Source organism: Pieris rapae, chromosome 2 (genome assembly GCF_905147795.1).
Source record: "Pieris rapae chromosome 2, ilPieRapa1.1, whole genome shotgun sequence".
In the NCBI taxonomy this organism is placed as follows: Eukaryota; Metazoa; Arthropoda; class Insecta; order Lepidoptera; family Pieridae; genus Pieris; species Pieris rapae.
The window spans coordinates 9,953,015-9,973,765 of NC_059510.1; the positions used below are offsets into that span (position 1 = coordinate 9,953,015).

Consider the following 20,751-nt stretch of genomic DNA (forward strand, 5'->3'; position numbering starts at 1 on the left):
AGACATAAAAATGATGAAGAGGTGACCGCCGAAAGTAAAGCCTATTTTGAGGCTTAAGATGAAACGTATTATTAAAATGGTACCGATTTGTATGACCGGTATTATCACTGTATCACTTTTAAAGGCTTTATTGAATAGTCAAATCAAATTCTGCCAATACATTTTTTTTATTTTACCTTTTGAAATTTTCAGGCCACCTAATATAAGCCATATTAGTCGGTCTTTTGTTATGGCACTGTAGTATAACGAGAATATTATTATTTCACAAAAGAAAACGCTTGGCAAATCGTACAAATGCTAAATACTAGTAACACTTATCTCTTTTGTGTGTGAGTGTTATCTACTCAGACACACTTCTATGTAAGTACTATATTTATCGGTATAGATTATGTAATATTTTACTATTACATATTTAAACTTGTACCTATAATTATATTATATATATAAAGAGGAAAGATTTGTATTCTTCTTTCACTATTTCAATGCTAATACATAAAACTACAGTAATATGTATTACCCAAGGTGTAAAAAAATGCCTATATAAAAAATTAAATATCTTTCATAGAACTGAAAAAATGTTCCAGAATATTAAAAAACATATTAATATCTAAAAAAAATGTTTAAATGTTCCCGTGTGAAGCTGCGATGGGCTGCTAGTTAAATAATAAAAGAAATTTCTGTACAAAAAACTTTCTATGTTAGCCTAAGAACATCGATTGATATAATTTTTATCTTATTTTGAGTAACATCAATCGTTTCTTGTTCTTTAATTATACAACATATAAAATGTATATACCATATTAATCTAGAAAATATACGTTTTCCTCTTTACAATGTAAGATGTTACAAATCTCTGACATCATACTATGTGCCTGGTTTTTGTGCATATAATTCGTTCCGCACTGGCGGCTAACATCCTTAAAATTGAAACGTGTAAATATATTAAGTATTCATTGTTTTAAACTATTGTCTTAACAATATCTGATTAGGTAATCACGTCGAATGTAAGCGTTAAGTATGACTTCTTTATGTCAAAAAATAGATCGCGCTAAGTCTGTGCTTTAAATCTTGAACACCGTTGAACAAAGTTTTTTTTATTGGGATGCTGTAATAAATATCTCGGTCTGAAATAAAAAAATCATTACATAGATTAATAGTTCAAGTTAAACATTCCTCGGCCGCTTTAACATTTAAATACTGAGAAGTTTACATTTTGTTTATAAATAAGTAAACTCAAATTTTCCTAACCTGCTTAGAAATAATAAATAAAATCATCAAAATCGGTCCAGGAATTAGGAGTTTAATTACAAACACAGGCACAAAGTGATATGTGAAAACGTACTATTTTGGATATTTCAAAATTGTTTGGTCCGCGTTTTGTTTAGGGTGCACACTCTACCATAACACCCTTGCACCGTTTAAAATGTTTAGGAAATGCAAACGAAGCGTTGGTTTCCGGTCGTGTTTGTATGTCTATATGCGAAAAACTTTAAACTCCCAAAAACAAGAGTGTCAAAAAAGGTGTATAATTCATTCGTATTATGTAATTTCACTGAAAAAAAAAATCGCAAATATACGAAACCTAAAGCTGCGGAAGCGATACAAATTATATACTGGTAGCAGCATCTCTATACTAATTACCTTCAAGTGTCAATCGACCAGCTTAATACAAAACTTCCAAATAAAGCATATATTGTTTGGGTTTCTACTAAAACCCCCTAAAAGAACGTAAGTTACCAATCCTTAAAAGACAATCGCACTTGCGTGCCTTCTGGCAATGAAAGAGCCCATGGGCGGTGGTATCATTCCACATGAGGTAAGCTTCCTGCCCGTTTGCCTCCTATGCACATACACTTACTGACTAAATGTATTATTACTATTACAAAATCTTAATCACATCAATTATTGGTGCACTTCTTTGATATTTAAAGTAATTTTACATACCCAAAATCTCTCTCGTTTGTTGTACGAATTATGAAAATCAAGAGCAACCACTTTTTATAATTCTGCATTTCCAATTTGAGGCACGGATTCAAACTTGAATCGGCGCCTACCCTGTCATTAACTTTTTCGTAACATTAAAGCCGGTTCCAATAATGCCTATAAGGCTCATTTGAACCTTCTAATCTAATTTGAAATTCAGTAAACACTTAACTTGAAAGCTGCGTTATAAAAGACATCAACGCGCTTAAAGCTTTTTTGTTATCTGTAATTTGAGAATTCCTGAATGTTTGAGCGGCAAAAATATATATTTAGTTACTTTGTCGCAGCACCCAAAGTGAGCCTTGGCTTCTGAGACACCGAAGATTTTTTCACATAATGATATGACAAATCAGGAAGAACAGGAATAAACAAACTTTGAAAATATAAAATAAGAAATACATGTACCTACTCTAAAAATATTACAGATGAAAAAATGAAAAAATGGTTGCTTAACGAAATAAATAAACAAATATAGAGTAGTTTTGTTTGTTTAGTTAAAGGTGTTAATTGAGGAACTACTGATTCAAATTGAGGCAAGGCTAAAGACTTATTTTTATATAGAACAATAGGCAAATAACTTTCAACGAATTTTAAGTGATATCGACGCCCATGGACATTTATTGCCAGAGAGCTCGCGACTGAGATGCCAGCCTTTTCCGACTACTACTAGCCGTTGCCGACTATAGCACAAAATCGGCTTAACCCATATAAACGTGAAAAATAAAATGACTAAATCCTTCGCAATTTAGTTTTTGGACCACACTAGAGTTGCCTTGGGGTTAACGTGAACAAAAGTGGTCCGGACAGAATTCCTAAGCGCGCTATTATCTGTTGCACTTAGCCAAATCACGGTGCAACGATTGTTCGCTGAAGGCGTAATTGAATAGTGGCTATACGAGGATAATATAGAATTTGTCTAATATCTTTATAGTATAGCTATATTATACATACTTTCTTTACTTTTTTTTTACTTTTGATTCTTACTATCAATAAGCATTCATGTCATTAAGACGTAATTTTTATGTGATATTGTAAAATAGTTTGACAGTTTTCTTCACAATGTAGCATCATATATCTCTTTACATATATATGATATACCTAAGTAACTATGTTAACCCTCACACAGAATGAGACAGATTTCTGCATCTGTTTCATTAATTTGTGCCCAAAAATATTGTGCTTCAAAAAACTATCACAACGCTATAAACGCCACTTAAAACCTATTTCCACGCCAAGGAATGAAGAAGGTATTTAAAAAAGCTTTTATTATCTTTATCTTTCTGCGTAACATAATGTACCTCATCCAAAACGCCACGTGCCACAAACAAAAATCATCATCACGCTTCCTTATTTAATTAAACTCAAGTTGAGTGGTATCCTGTCTAGTTGATATTTAAATTTTATCCTCAAATGTACACAAGAAAAGTAAATCACGTCTAATTTTAATACAACTAAGCAAAAATAATTTGACAATTTATATCTCAAGAATTCAAATGTAGAACATCACAGTCGTTTTAATCTAAAAGTTGTTTTTTAAATCGCACAATAGATCTGGGCCACCTCTTTGTTCGCACCGTACTAAATTAGGCAATTGCTGGCAACACTTGTGCATACACTAAATAGAGGCGGTGTCTGCAAGTCCGGTCTAAAATAATGTTTTAGAGTGCCATTTTTATCATACAAAGGTTTGTTTGGACTAATAAATATGAAATGATCTATTATTATCTAATTAAAATATTAAAACTAATAAAACTTTTTGAACCCACGCCTGTCTTCATATTTGCCATATTTATTTGTCTAATAGAGGCGTAGTTCCAATATAACATACTCAAATGAATCTCTTAAAATAAATGCTTATACTCAAACCTATGTAAAAATAGTGCGATGACCGCTGATTAGATGTGGCTTTTTTATAGTCTCGAGACAGGATGTTTGTACGTGACTTAATAAGCCAGCAAACTGATAAATGTTATTCAAAGTAAATGTGACTTTTGTTAAATGTGTGATTGAAACGAAACAAAAGAAGACGCTATCAGTAGACCATACATTTATGTTATATAGAATAAATCTGAACATTTGAATTCGCCGTCCTATATAATATAAAACTACATACATTGTTTAATCAATTAAAAATATATTAAATGAATTATACTTCATAGTTTAATCCTGCGTAGGTTCATAAATATGACAATATTTGCGGCAAAGACTACCAATAGTAAAAAAATAAAAAGACAATACCTTCGTTTTTTTTTAATTATTCAAAATTTTGTGGAATGCTTTGGTAACAAAAATAATACTTATTTCAAAAAACACTAAAATCTCATAATATTTTTCTAGATATCATGTTACTAGCACGACGGCTTTGGTTTGAATTATTTGTCAGAACAAAAAAGTTAATTGCGCCGGCGGTAGTCCACAGATGATATTATAATTGCTAATATGAAATGATCTCTGGTAATTTGTTATGAATAATAGCTTTATCTAACTTGAATTGAAACGTATTAAAAAACTACGATTTATTGTAAAAAAACCGATGAATCTACATTTGCTTTGTGTGGATATAATATATTTCTTTTGTATTTTCTTAATGAAGTAAGATTAGAGTAATTCTAAAATAATTAAATGTGTTTGACTATATGTAAGGTTCTTGAGGAGATTTTACAAAACAAAATGATTTATCTTAAACCTGTAATTCTATGATAACTAGATTGTTAATATAGATCGTTAGATCGCATAGCTATCGTGACACATAACATTTATGTCATAATGTTCAAGGTTTCTTGACAAACAAGTTTGAACCACGATAGTTATTTACTTAGTTGTCTTATATAAAATATAATATTTTATGTCTTTTTCGTCTACATATTAGTAAAAAACGAACGAATATAAATTATCTACCACTTTGAGTACTTATACTAAATTAATTTATTTATAGAATAGGGGGAAACGCGCAAAAGACACATTTGATGTTAAGTGATATCGCCGCTCATGAACACTTTACATGCCAGAGGTTTCGCTAGTGCGTTGCCCGCCTTTTAGAAATCCCAATTAGCAGACCATTATGATAAGTAAGTTCATTAAATTGAGTTACAAACGTATGAGATTATAATCTTAAAACTTATTTAAGTCTAACATTATCAAATGTAGTTTAAAATTATAATGAAATGTGATATATAATAGAGGGGCAAAAGAACCTACGCGATGCTCATTACTTCGCTGAATATTTTTTTGTGGGGAGTGTGTATGCCTTTAGAGGGAGTGTACTCCACACTCTAACTTCGATTAGTTGGAGGTCTCTCAAGGAAGACCACTGGGAATCGATTCCACACTTCGTTAGTTAACAAAAGAAAGTGCCTTGTGACGGACAATGGAAGACACCCGTCAAGGTGATGATTATGAAAATTTGCATTGATACGGCTCATACAGCTTTGAAACGAGACAGGAGAAACCAAACAATTCTTCAGAACATTCACGTTTCCTAACGCAAAGAGACACAATATCTCGTAAAGAGAGAGAATGATAAATGTACAATATTCAACTTTCTCTAAAATCTACCTTTTTAATATAGCTACTGTGGTCAGCAAAAGACTAGCTTTTTAAAAAATGAATCATATTGCTTTAAACAAAAGCCGGACAGTTTGGTGATACCGTACTAATACCACTTATAATAGTGTTTAGAGGAAAGGTTAAGGCTTAGTGTATTTTTAGTTCAAAATCATGAAAAATATCGTACCATAGATAAAATTTGAGATGCCTTCAGGGTATTAAATGTTTTATATAAAGGTCTTCTCAAAGTGCACTCTTGTTTGAGATTTACTTTCTATAGATTATTTTTACATTACAATTTACTATATCTAAAGAAAAGCCATATTAAATAAATTTTGACTTATTTTTTGTAGTTGATTGTTAATATACCTTGTAAAATGATTGTCTTGATTTGTAAAGATTTCTTTTATTTTATATGTATAAACAATTTTGGCGAGGTTGTCTCTTGTATGATTAAATATATCCTTGTCCAGCTGGTTGGCATTTGCGACATGACGTCATTTAGCCGTGACTCAATCCGCTTACTAAATAGTTTGCCAGTATGGGTTTGAATAGGGTTTTTCTATTTCTTGATACCGAATTGGGATAGGAACGGTTAAAACGAATAAGCTGTCCTCTAGTATTTCAACAAATTGCCACAAATGTTTTTAAAAATACAAGATACAAAAAAATTTAATACCGTGCTCTCAAATTAAGTCGATATGCGCTCGTTAAATTTAAACAAAAAAAAGAACAAATCATATTTTTTTACCTATAGAATGATTAAACAAATTCTGCCAAAGACAATAAAATTCTATTTAACAGCACTCCTAACACTCACATACTCTGTTAACTGTAAGGTTTATTTTGACACACGAATTATTTTTTGAAATTAGAATTTCTAAAACGTTATAATCATGATTTCTAATTTGAGTTGACTTCCGAATTCTGGTAACAATTAAATTAATTTTATGACTTTAGATTTCCTTGCTATTTCCTTTATGTTTGTTACCTCTTACGATCGTATTTGTGCTTGGTATATACATAAACAAATTTCAAATTAAAGTCACGGATAAAACCAATCACCATCGGAAGCAATTAAATAATCCGGCCGTAATTTCTCGAACAATCAATTCATAATTAGTGGACAACAAAGAATATTATAATAGTCACGGTTCGAGACGTTATCTAAGATTTATCTTTTCGTTTTATTTAATATATAAGGTTTTATTGTACTGAAATAGCTGTAAAAACGAATTTAAAAGAGTTCTATTTCTAAGACACAATTATTTTATTGTATAGATTACCTAAAATTTGTCAAAACCTTTTAAGAACCGAATTCTAATGGAGATTCACTAACACCCAACACATCTATAATCTGAGTTACAATCATACTTTGAATGGTTTTACGGTTTTGATGTATAAAAAATTTAATTGGTAATTTACATAACGCAGTCATAAGCAGAAATGTCTTATAAAACGTATACGTATTTTAAATTTATCCTTTTTAAAGTTTTTATTATTTTATAAAAGAAGTAATTTTTTCGAATTTAAAATAATCTCAAATAATCAAAACCACTACAGTATCGCTTTCTCTATAATTTATCATGGCATAAATTCTTAGGTAAACTGCAAATAAAAGTATCCGATCGTAGCTGCACTTAAGTTTTAAATAATAGCAACATTTAACATTTTATTTATATCCATACGATTCAAGATCATTATGATATCATCTCAACCCACAAACAGGCTTAAAGCGAGATCATTTCTTTATTTCTCAGGTTTTTCTGTGACTTTTAATGTATATGGGTTTAATAATCTTCATGGAACAATTTGAATTGTAGATTACAATTATTTCTGATTCAAATGCACGTATAAAATGTTTCTGTTTTCGTTATATATTAACACCTATGATTGACAAACATTGTACTAGAATATTTTTATATTCATAAAAATAAATAATATTATTAATTAGACTAAATCTCATATTTTAAAACAAAATATGGCAAAACAAATATATAAAACATATATAATATAGATATATTAAAAAAAAAATACGCCATGGCTATAAAAATATTTAATCACGTTCCTAGAAGATAAAATGAGTAAATTTTTAAAGAAGCCTTTATATCGTAGGCATGTACATACAGTAGCTATGTAGAACATGAGTTTGACATCATTAAAAATAACTTAACTTATTATTATCACATTATGTTAATGTTCTTATTATATGACTTTGTAAAAATTAATATGACATTTGCATGCATGCATGACTGATTATGCGGATTTTTCTAGTTGATCGATGTAATTGTACCACTATCTTGGCAAATAAACAATTTATTTATTTAAACTGTGTTAAATGTCTGTTAGAAGACTTTCCCATGTTTAGTAAATCAAAACGAGCATTGTAGTCGGTGAAAGCTGTATATTATGCAATATCTGTGATGTGATATCACATGTATGCAAACTTCTTTGTTTCTTACATTACATTATTACGTTACATTTGTAACGTTTATTAGATTAAGAAGTAGAAGTCATTTATGTTGCGAATTTTATGATAGAAATAGGGTATTTTTTTATAAAATAGGGGGGAATGCTTACGGGACACCCATTAAAGGCGGTCACTGCAGCTCGTGATCACCAGTTTAAACACACCCAGAGTTGAGACTCAGAGCTGCGTTATTTAATCTCTTTAAAAAACTAGATAGGCATACAAATCTCAACCCATAGGATAAGATCAATGAAAAATATAACACATACGTAAATAAAGTATGTAGTTAATCTTTGTATTGCGAAAGTCAATTATATTTCAAAACTCGATTTATTATTTACGCGGATAATCGCATAATGAGATACGATCGGCAAAAGGTAAAATCGATAATTTTTCATTGGAATGGCGCGTACGCCCCGATATATTTCATACGAACACGAACAATTCAACTTGATGATGGGTTTGTGACTTATCTTGTCACTTTTATTTTTCATAACATTAAACCTTTCATTTATTATTAAGTATGTATCATATTAAATCTTTTTATGTCCAATACAAATGTTGTATATTATGTGTAAAGTTCGAAAATATATTATTTAACAGAAATACATGTCTATAGTATATAATAACGTCGGAACGTCGCATCGATCGCATGCCGACGTTTTCCGACTTCAGCCGGTCATTGACGCGTCAGCTGTCAGTTGTCACTACGTCCGTATAGGCTTACGTCAGTATTTGTTAGCTATTAGCTAGTCGAAATAAAACACGTCAGTTTTACGATTTATTATGAATGAAAATCATATTTAAATTATTATTTTGCGCTAATAAAAGGTAGTATAGTACTATTGCATTTAATTATAACAGATTATCCATTGTAATCAAGGATACTTAAGGTAAAATAACCATGTAATTTTTCCACTTGTTGTAATTGAACATTTGTAAATATTTAATGCATTATAATATGTTTAATTTTTAACTTTACAGTATAAAATTACAATGAAGAGGATGGTTTTAAGTGTATACATTAGTGTTATTTTTTTCACTTCGGTACTTTGTACTGTACAGCCTCCAAACATAAACCCTGGAATATTAAGCCAGTCTAAATCACTCGGCGAGTGTCAATCGTGTAGGTTATTTATAGAATCATTCAAAGCGGGATTAGATAGAACAACCCGGGGAAAATATGAAGGAGGAGATACTGCTTGGGAGGAAGAAAAATTAAAAAAATCATACAAACGAAGTGAGATGCGATTGGTAGATATTCAAGAAGGACTATGTAAAGAGTCAAAACACTCAATTCAATGCCATCATATAGCCGAAAAAGCTGAAGAGTTTATTGAAGAGTGGTGGGCACAAGATCCTGATGAATCTGATGATTTATTTAAATATATATGTATAGACAAGTTACAAGTATGCTGCCCCAAACACCATTTTGGCAAAGATTGCACACCTTGTCCAGGTGATCATGATAATTTATGCAGTGGCAATGGAAAATGTAGGGGTGATGGTACTCGGAAAGGGAATGGTACATGCCTATGTGATCCTGGCTATATGGGAGAGAACTGTAACCAATGTTCTTCTGGCTACTATTTGTCTTACAAGGATGACAACAAAATGTTGTGTTCTGTTTGCCATCGTTCCTGTATGGGTGGGTGTCGTGGAGGCACAGCCAAAGACTGTGTGGCTTGTAAATCTGGATATGTTTTTGATTCAGAAGAAGGTTGCGTTGATATAAATGAGTGTGATGACTTAAAGAGATGTAACGCAGGCCAATTTTGTGAAAATAGATTAGGCTCCTATGCCTGTATAGCCTGTGATAAGTCTTGTAATGGTTGTCATGGAGATGGGCCAGATTTATGCAGAAAATGTGCAAAAGGATACTCAAAAAAAGGAGAGTTGTGTATTGCTGACAGAGAAGATGAGGATCAGTCAGAGACATTAACTACAACTAGGTAATTTTTCCTATGATATAAATTCATAACAACCACATAAGTTTGATTTTATAAAAAAACATCACAAAAAAAGGAATTGTCTAAGATTCAATATTAAATAATAATTAAATAAAAATAAAACAGTTTAACTCCTTGGTTTAGAACCAAACTAAAGTATTTCTTTATTTTCATCACAGCGTTAACACAACTACACAGAATAAGACTAAAGAGTACTTAAGTTAAAAGGGTGCAATTTTACCAATTTGATTTTTAATAAACAAGAGGGTATAATTGTAGTATGTTTCTCACAAATCTATCTTGGTACAAAACTAGTCAAAAGTGTTCAAGCTAATGTGGTTCTATTAAAGTTTTTTTTGTTTGCTAATACTTTAATATTTCTTACAGAAAAGAGGAGCTGTAAACATGTGATATTATATATTTTAGGTAATTTATCTTTAAATTTTGGTGATGGGTATTTATATTTTTCCTCCTAAGTTTAACAGCTTTTGGGAACATTGCTTTTTCTAATTACATCAACATGTAGGTATAATACAAAGCACAAATATTGAATTTGTTTTATTCTAAATATTTTTGTTGGTTTAGTAATGATGTGATCAGCTTTTATTTGATTATTAAATTTATAATGTGAAAACATATAAGAAACCCTAATGTTTTGCTATCCCGAGTTTGTGGTTTATAGAACAGGGGGCAAACGGGTAGGAGGCTCACCTGATGTTAAATTATACTGCCGCACATGGACAATCTCAATGCTAGAGGGCTCGTGAGTGCGTTGCCGGGCTTTATAAAAAAACTATAAATAATCTAGGTGTACTTATAAACACCTATTTTTATTTAAACTATCTATCTATCATTTGAATCATTACCTGGAAAACATTTAATTAAAGGAATTTAATTATAGGTACATCACATACATAGGATTGTTAATAGCAACAGTAATATTACTTCCCAAGTCACCATCACTTGGCGGCATTGTCGGCATCATGGTAATCTCATATATCGTCGGTGCTGAATATTATTGTATGATTAATGGACACGCGGGCCTTGTGAATATGAAAGACTTTGATTTGATGCAACTATTTCGCACTTAGATTTAGTGATTTATGATGCAGAGTATTTTCTTTCTCGTTTTGCACTATAGCATAAATGAATGTATTTGGTACCTTTATACCTTAGTTGGTAATGTATAGCTTGGTGAGCGAGGGTTCGATTCTCGGCGAAATTATAATTGTGTCTTATAGTTTGGCGATCGCCAGCCTAGTTGCCTGTATCGATGAACCAATGAACTTTAAATATCTATCAACCCGCTCTTTAGGAATTTATACAATTAATTTTTTTTTTCATAAATTATATTACTTGTTGTTAGGTCAATTTAACACTAAAAGTTATTTCGTGAAATGTAATTTTTCTTTAAAGAAAATTCTATGTAATATGAAGGAGTGCCAAAAATCTTTAAAAAAAACACGATTTTTTATTGACTTTATTAAAACATTTTCACTTTTCGTAATGTTACTAAACTTACGCACATTTCGTAGATAAAATTGTAATAGTAATTGTATAAATAATTAAGATGTGAATTAAAGATTACAGGTATTCCATAAGTGGTATATGATGAAATAACTTGTATTTTAATAAACTGTTATAAATGAAATGAAACAGTTTTATAACATTGTTTTAAAGAGTGTATTAAAACTGATTTTGTTGTTTAATAATGGCTGTCTTATATATTATTGTCCTTTTTTTAAACGATGTATATTGTATTATTTAATTTATATTAAACAATTCTGTTTTATCAAAAGTTAATCACTAAGTTTCAGTTATTAACGAGTAAAATTGAATTCAATATATTTCTCTTGTTTAAGTAACGGTTTGTGATATATTTATTTTGTGATCATTAATTCTTATGAAGATTTTGTCCCTTTGTACAAACAATCAATATTTAAGTATTATTTAAAATTTAGATTAAGATTTTAATAAAGAATGGGTGATAAAATTTATAGTTAGTTTTTATTCCTTAAAAAAATTACTATGCTTAGTCTGTCGCATTAGATACAAAATCTACCTCAGAATATCCACAGATTTTATAGCATTTAAATATTTTTAATATATAAACCTGTTTCGTTATTAACCTGTTTACTTATTTTTCTAAATCCCCAAAGTGGGGCAGAGCGCATCCACAATTATTTCTGTCTTGTATCTCTAAAGTACAAAACGGCTTTAATAACTTTTCCTATCGTTAATGATAGAGCTTTGTGTCATTGATATCGGATTATAGAAACGACGATTAAATGATAATTATGTCGTCAAGATAATAATTTAAATAGCTTGATAACAGTTTTAATAGGCGTTTCGGAATTCAGGCATTTAATAAATAAAAAAAATTGTTTTCTTTCTAAATTACATATATATTAAATTAACAGGCTAGGCAAGTAATGAAACGTCATCGATCCAAGCCATTTGCCTAGCTGTTTAATCAACTAGCTGAACATATTTCAGGCCGTTAGTTAAACGGCTAGGCTATTAATTGAATGGCTGAGCTATGCTAGTTGCCTGCGACATATAGGTATATATTAATCAACCAAGGCGTCTTATACCGTAGAAGTACAAGTAAAATATTTCGTCTTCGTTAAGTAATAAACAGTTCAAAAGAGTTATGTAACAGGAGCTGTCAATCAGTGTAGTGTGACCCTGACACAGATTTACATGCTCATACCGCACTCGCCTGCAGGTACTGATTTGAAAGGTTTAAGTTAGAAGATATCGCGAGTAAATTTAAAAAGTTAGTTTTTTTTTATTTTAACGATATAAAATATATACGACAAATAAGTATGTTTATAGTAAGATGGTAGGTATATATGTAATTGAGTACGTATGTTTATGAAAGTATGATATAAGAAAAATATATATTTACTTCTAAATTAAAGGCCTTATTTCCTTTAAACAATTATTAGGTAAATTGATTGACTATTTAATTTAATTAAACTTTTAGGTGCATTAATTCCTTGCGAAGCAGTCCGTTCGGGTTTGGTTCAGCTTCATTCTTTAAAGATAATTTAATGTATTTGTAATGTGAGGAGGACATTTTGAAAATACAAATTTATGTACAAAATTGACATCGTACATAATTCGGAACCTTGCCTAAAGGGAATCCTTTTAATAATATATTTTAGTTATTACATATATTTTTAAAATGTCTGTCTCTAGTTACATGATAATATATATATATACATACATATTTCTAAAATTCATGATAATTACTTAAAGTTATAATATAAAAGTAATAATATAAATCGTCGCTTCATCTGATAATTTATGTCGCCTGCCATTGCCCACGCATTATGTAAGTAGTAACTTTATGTACATTATTGAATGGCCTCTTCGTGTACTCGTTTTAGACGAAATACAAATATTTGTTTCAACATACATTATTTAAATTGCGGTTCGTATTCTGTCAATTGAAACCCAGATCTAGAGAAAAGATATCTGTACTTTTGGTTGAGAAACACATAAGAATGTATGATGACGAAAGACGATGACGCGTTTGAAGTCAGCATCAGTCACTAGAGATGTCTTTGATGACAAGCGAAATCAGTGATGGCAACTCCTACAGAATGTAAAAAAAATGTAATTTCTAGGCTTAATTGTAAGTTGTATAGAATCGTGCGTCTTTTACAGAAAACATTTTTTGTATAGGTACTTTATCAATGAACCTCCTCCCCCCAAGAGTTCTTGATTACCCCTAAATTTGGGGAGAGAACTAGTTAGCATCACTGAGCAAAATGAGCCATTTTGTCTGTTGGTTTACAATCTAATCTGGCAATCCGGTTCCTATTGGTTTAGATAACATATATTACTGTAGTTGATAGCATCTATATATTTGTAGAAGTCACAGGAACACATATTGTTATCGATATTCCTTAAACACTTGTTAAACAAGAACTAACAAGGTCATTTCTTAAACACAAATTGTGTACCAAGACTGCAAAACCGAAACCAGCTTTTAAAAAAGCAAAAACTTTATAAAACTCAATATAATGTATTCAGAATTCAGATAATGTTTAAAACAAGTTTTTGTTATAGTTGAGCCGAAAACGGAAGGTTGATTTGCGACTTTGCCGGATTCGAGACAATATAGCGAGTTTTGTTTTTACGGAGTTGCCATTTCACAATTAATATCAGAGGTCAATCGTAATTTATATAAAGTACTAATGTACAGTTACTGCGTGTTCATATTAATAACAACATCGAAAGAAATCCTTTAGCACTATGATTCGACTTTTCTAAATGCTTTGGATGATATTTAGATAGTGTTAGCCAACAATCTGAGCGTGGAGTTTTCTTTCTATGGCTCAGAAAACCTTGAAATATTTTACACATGAATATCACCGGTATTTGTCATCCTTAAGGCTGAAGGCCCTATTCCAGCACGGATTGCAGCGTTAGTGTCTCTGGGTCGACTGCTGTGCGCAAAGGAGAACTGAAGTACTGAGGCGCGCCGGCCCGTAATAACAATTACTTATGTAAAACAATACATTAATTAATTTTTTCATTTTTTTTTTCTGAAATGGATTACTTAGCTTGCGATAAAATATATAGTGTAAATTTCAAAATGTTGTTTATATAATAACTATAAATAAAAAAATATAAATATTTGCCATAAAATGAATTCAAAATGTCAAAAATTGACTGTTTGGATGAATTTTTCTATCGAGCGAAGTTATTTAATTCGTGTATCGATCTTTCAAAACGGATACATATACCACTCACCTCCACCATATATTTTTTCCATTTTCCCTTGAAACTTTTACTTACGTAAGTACTTCTTTGGAGTTTTGTGACCGGATAGGTCCTTAAGAAGCCATTCGCCTAAAGTGAAGTTAAATCATTTTTAGCTTGACTATTACATAAATATTGTTATCTTCATAGCAGTGATCTTACAAAGACAATAGAAAAATTATAAATATTGTTACTTGGCAAGTTCATTAATTGCTAGCGACATGCAATGCGTGATACACGCCGTCGTATATTGTAGTTTGTGTTCACGATAAGTCTGTCAACGTTGTTATAGTCTTCAATCGAGATTTTAATTTGTTTTCGGGAAAACCCCTGCAGCGCGGATATAGATGGGTCATGTAAAACAGTAGAGTGTTCGTCATCTCAGAGGTTTGAAATTAAGGAAGAGTATAGTAATCCAATGGAGACGTTTTTGCGAATCTATTAACTTATTTATTAATAGTTTGATTGTTAAAGATCATTTTAACATTAGCCAAAGGCGTGGGAAACTGTTACGCATTCATAATTGTCTTTATTTTCGTTTGTCCAAAGTTCCGCGTACATAGTTGATTGTATCACTTATAGTGCGTATAATTAATATCTTATCTTAAAACAAGAAAGTGAAGTCGTAATATTAAATTAATATGAAAACACTCCCATGACATAAAATCAACAATAGATATTAAAATTCAACTTTCTACGTTGCATTGTTACTCTTTTTTTACATCACTGCACTCGACTTTTACAAATCTAAGGAAAATCTATATTTTCATTTACATTTTATTAAAATTAATCATTATTTAAAATATTGCTAAATTTATAGGAATTACATACATATTTATACTCGTATAAGTATATAATAATAAGATAATACATATGAAAAAAGAATTTTATACGCTGTTAATTATTAAATTCTCCTCAGTATCTAAGGCTTGCTAAGTTAGGTTATTCAGTAAGTATCCACTCATACCAATTCCTATATGTTTTGGATATACGAAAGTCATACGAAATCTCAACTTAGGAAGACACACGGGTTAGACAACAAATTTCGCTCAAAGAATTTGTTAAGATATTGACTAATGCCCGATTTATCTGTAATTTTTGCGTCTGTTATCTGTATGTTTCGTGTAAGATAATTTCTATTTATTTACAAACTAGTTTTACGACTTGTGGAAAAGAGTTTTTGTTCATGTGAATAATTATTGTTCCGTTAAGATGTCTCAACATTTTTTCACATCACTGCGTACAACTTTCATTGCAAATATCTCAGGAAAAATGATATGATCATTCGATTCAGGTATCGATGTTTTAATATCGAATTACCAAGTTCCTTTTGTAAGGGTTGGGTGCGCAAGAGGTCGCAATACATCAAGTAAATAGATTTCTATGATATATCGGTATTACTACACTTAAAAAAGCGACGCATTACTTAAACACAAATCACAGAAGTCTCTGCTGCTACCTGCGGGTTTCGAGAACATTTATTTACTCATAAACCTAAGTAATACTTAAATATATTTGGGCGGAAAAATTCCCTCGAACGTAATCTTGGATTTTTTTAGGATTATATACAGGATTTCTATATGACCATATGTATAGTAAATTACACCATTTTAATTTTACAATTCCAGAAATTATTGCCTAGATTTTCTCCTTTACCTCTTCGTTATAAACATCCCCAGATGATCCTCCTCAAAACAGCAAGAGTGTGGAACTCCTTTCCCTTTCTAGACAGTATAATATGAGTTAATATAAGCGGGGGTTAAACAGGCTATATCGATTTGTAGCCAAACGTCTCTACAGTTCTGTATGAAGTATTTTATTTTCGCATGAAGTCTGTCCCAAGTTTAGGCGCGTGATTTGCCATTGACAAGTTATATTAGCGGGTTTTTATGACAGACTGCAAAAGTAACTTAAAGTATTATTCTGGAGAATGAAACTTATCTGGTTTAACTTAAGTATAATTTAGCCGATTCTAAGAAGGTAATCTTCACGCTCATCTGAATAAGGCTGCCAATATGTGCATTTAGCGTTCCCGGAAGAGTTTCAGGTCGGACCCGTTTTACTGTAGACTAGATTAGATAATATCGTATTCGGACCTTCAACTGAACGAGTTCAAACGAGTATAACAACTAAAATCGCCATTCAAGTTCACACTTAGTTTTCATAGGGAGAAATTTATTTATACTTAATTAAATGCTTATAATTTTTTTAAATTGTATTTTTAGTATATTAAATTGTATTTATAGAAGTGGTTGGTGGATACCACTGCCCATGGACACTCTCAATGCCCGAGGGCTCGAGTGCCCCCAGTATTATATAAGTAACATAAAAAAAATAACAAGTATTTCGAAGTCAAAGTCAAAAATCATTTATTCATATAGGTAACATAATGTACACTTATGAACGTCAAAAAAAAAGAAATAGACATTAAATGCTTCTAATTTTACATTTACTGCCAGTTCTCAAGGGCGTAGAACGAAAGAGAAGAACTGGCAATAAACTCTATGCTTTTATAAAAAGTATTATATACAAAAAGCTTCCTGCTCCGTGTTTGCTATACCAATATATTTTCTTAGAATCATTTCCTTTTCGTTGTGTGGACTAAACCTCAAGATAAGCATAGCGAACATTGTACGAGTGTGGTACTTAAGCGGGTAATTCGAGCACGTTCGTGGCATACCGTTCCGTTGTCGTGATCTTACCGTTATATGACTTTTACACTTTGCGATACGACCTTCTACATTTCTGTACCGAAAGCTTTTAGTGCGGTGTATGAACGATACATTATGAACGAAATCTAGTGAGATTGCGATATTATTAGGTACAACAGACAAGTAACATAGAGAGATAAGTCATCATAGGAGACCGAAGAGCTGGCAGCTACCTCGGACAAAGAATTATATAATTATTGAACTTGCCAAAAGGGACTCCATTTAATAAAATATTTTAGTTATTACATTTTATGTAGGAATCTTGCAAACTGATAAGTAACTAAATATCATTTAGTACCTGTATATAAAGATTATCTAATTTAAATTATCGTAGGTTTAAGAGAACTTTGATCTTGTAAGAAATAAGTGTATTTTATTTATTTATTACGATATAGTACCCCACAATGTGTTTTGCCTTGTAAGAGGACTTTGCAGTAGTGACTACAATATTTGCGGAATAATATTTTTTTATTCTTATAAGGTGAAATAAATAGGTCATTTATGAATATTGAAACTATAACGAACCCAATAAATTACATAGATATAGAAATAGTAAAGGCTTTGACATATGTAAAGATATATAATTGTGATTGACATCGCTCTTAGAAATAATATTTCCGCGTTCCTTGAACTTCGCCCACGCTGCGGTCTGTGACTAATATTTAATGGCGCCATAACCATTGTTATGGTCATATTATCAACATTTCATATTTCCAATTTTATTTTGTATTAGTCTAGTTGATTTATTATTGGATATCTGTGTTGTGTGCGACTTCAATGTGTTCTAATCGAGCTCACTTGATGTAAAGTGTAATCGCCGCGCATGGAGATCGTCAATGCCAGACGGCTCCCGGGTACGTTCCCGGCCTTTTAAAAAAGTACGCTCTTTTCTTGAAAGACCCTTAGTTGGAAATTTTTTTATTAGAATGAACTTAAAAGTCGAAATTGTTTCCGACATTTATCTGTTTGTCTCTAAACACTTTTACTTCATAATTATGGTAGACAGTAAAAGAGTGTTTATTGTTTATTAAGAATACCTGTCCAATGTTGATGATGATTTTTTATGTACTTTACGTTACTTAAATTGGGAGGTTTTTGCTATGCAGTAGGAGAGTTGCATTGGAGGAATTCAGGAAGAAAACTTAGATGATAAACATTTTTTATTATAGTTTTCACACCGGTCCAAAATAAAATAACAAAAAAAATATATGTATATATATATATTACTCAGACTAAAAGAATAATTATTTAAAAGCAATTCGCAACATATGCTTGCCAGATTTGGAAATAATACATATGAAAAAAAAATCATAACTTGATAAAGAGCGGAACATGCTCAAAATTAAAAAAGAAATAAATGAAGACACACAAAGATAAGGAGCATTATTATTGCTGTCATTACGGTTGGTTCGATCTGGTTGCAGCTTGCTTGGCAGAGATACCTAGAGATCTTCACCTGCGGAAGGCTTCTTGCAAACTATAACAAAAATATAATATTAATGTAAAACTAAATATTTCTATAGTAAAACTTTGAGCTTCGATTTTTTAAAACTTAAGTTTAATATATAAACAATATACACGAACTGGCTTGGCCGTGTTGTGAATTAAAAATCGATATCAGCATCCATAAATAGCAATAAAAAAGAACTTCAAAAGCTTTTCTCTTTTAAAACATACCTTGTTGGTTGCTAATAAGGTGCAAAATCCTTTGATATAGAAATTGCCAAATGTCGTTGGAGTCACATTGGTTGGACCTTGAAATTCGCGAAAGGGTCTGGCCAAGCCACGCGATTGAAATTTTTGACGTATGAGTTAATTTCTTAGTAAAGTAAAATATTATTTATATATATTCAGCAGAGCATTAGTATACGCATATATTACAGAATTATAGTCAACAGTACAGATTAGTAAAGATTAGTTTAAAATTTATTGCCATATAAAGAAATTCTGTGGAGCTACATCCTTTTTAGGTCTGATACCCACATTTTTGTATCTCTTAAACGATTATTTTTCAATGTAATAGGCAAGTAGGTGATCAGCCTGTGCCTGACACGCTGTCGACTTGTTAAGTCTAAGACAAGCCGGTTTCCTCACGATGTTCTCCTTCACCGTTCGAGCGAATGTTAAATGCGTACATTGAAAAAAAGTCCATTGGTCCAGCCGGGGATCGAACCTACGACCTCATAAATTTAATTTAATATTGTTTAACAGTTTAAATAATCAGACATTTAATAGGTCTTTCTCAATTTTCAGATTTTGATGCTACCGTTTGGGCGACGTAAAATGAATTTATAAGGTAATATATATCTATCTTTTTTCACTTTAAAAATCATACAATGAAAGAACCTTACTTATAAATATAGTATTAGAAATAATAATCTTTCGAAATTATGTTAATCTAAAAAAGATGAAAAGGAAGTATTATATTTTATTTCAAAGAAAATACAGTTGCCATTATTTTGAACAATATATTCGAATTAAGACCACGCAGAATGGAAGTCACACAATTATTATCTTTATTTTTTATTAAAAGAAAAAGATAAACACTAAGCTATAGTCGGTTAACATAATAAGAGTTTAAGATTTTAAATTAAGATACTGAAAGCCCATTCATTTCTGATACTCATCGTATACGTTATTAATACTATACTTACTGAAATAGACGTTACCTCGATTTACTAAGCCCTTATAACATTACTCAATAATTTCTATTGCTGTATCGATTATCTCTGTTAAATGTAACACCTACGTATATCAATTAAAACATGATAATAATTCACGCGAAGCATATTCGAACCAATAAAATTATAAAACTTCTGGACCTTCAACTCTCAAACGAAATACGACCTTATTTACTTATGTATAAGGGAGATTATCAAGTTTTAAAAATCATACAAATAATGTAGAGCAGAGATAATACAGAGCGATGTTGCTTGTCTATGCCCACCGATTTATTGCGCGCCTTGGATATTTTTAATCTGTTATCTTTTTTTAACTCTATTCTTGGTACGGAATTTTTCTTTGTAAATATCCATGGTGAATATAGACTATAATCATTTTTTAAACGTGCTTTGCAGAAGCGATTTATTTTGTGGTCTGTGCATAAAATCGAACGCAAACGACGTTTTGATGTAAGAGTTGAATATTTTTATTACTACTACATTAGACTTTCTAGTTCATTGATATTAGTGAATCTCCAAATGGATGAAGCTAATAATATACATTTGTTCAATTCTCAGGAGCAGGTTTTTGTTGAACTTATTTCAATATGTCATTATATTTTCTAGACAGTACAAATCTACACAACATTGAACAC

At 30.9% G+C, this 20,751-nt stretch overlaps 2 protein-coding genes across 7 annotated transcripts in view; both read left to right on the forward strand.

Moving 5' to 3' along the window:
- Window positions 1-20,751, forward strand: part of LOC111000670 — a 66,154-nt gene that overhangs the window by 4,666 nt on the left and 40,737 nt on the right. For 3 of the 5 annotated variants that reach the window (XM_022270208.2, XM_022270206.2, XM_022270209.2), the window contains exon 2: window positions 19,689-19,731. The exons of the other annotated variants lie outside the window; for them this stretch is intronic. The gene's annotated coding sequence lies outside the window, so the exon portion shown is untranslated. The remainder of the gene's footprint in view (window positions 1-19,688; window positions 19,732-20,751) is intronic. 5 annotated transcript variants of the gene reach the window in all.
- Window positions 8,718-11,942, forward strand: LOC123689093 (cysteine-rich with EGF-like domain protein 2). Of its 2 annotated transcripts, XM_022270212.2 has the most exons (4): window positions 8,719-8,892; window positions 8,984-9,951; window positions 10,336-10,374; window positions 10,850-10,973. In XM_022270212.2, the coding sequence occupies exons 2-3, from the start codon at window positions 8,996-8,998 to the stop codon at window positions 10,349-10,351; spliced, it is 972 nt and encodes a 323-aa protein (XP_022125904.2). In that variant the 5' UTR covers window positions 8,719-8,892; window positions 8,984-8,995; the 3' UTR covers window positions 10,352-10,374; window positions 10,850-10,973. The 2 variants fall into 2 exon arrangements, with proteins under 2 accessions (XP_022125902.2, XP_022125904.2); XM_022270210.2 differs by lacking the exon at window positions 10,336-10,374 and having other exon boundaries at window positions 8,718-8,892; window positions 10,850-11,942.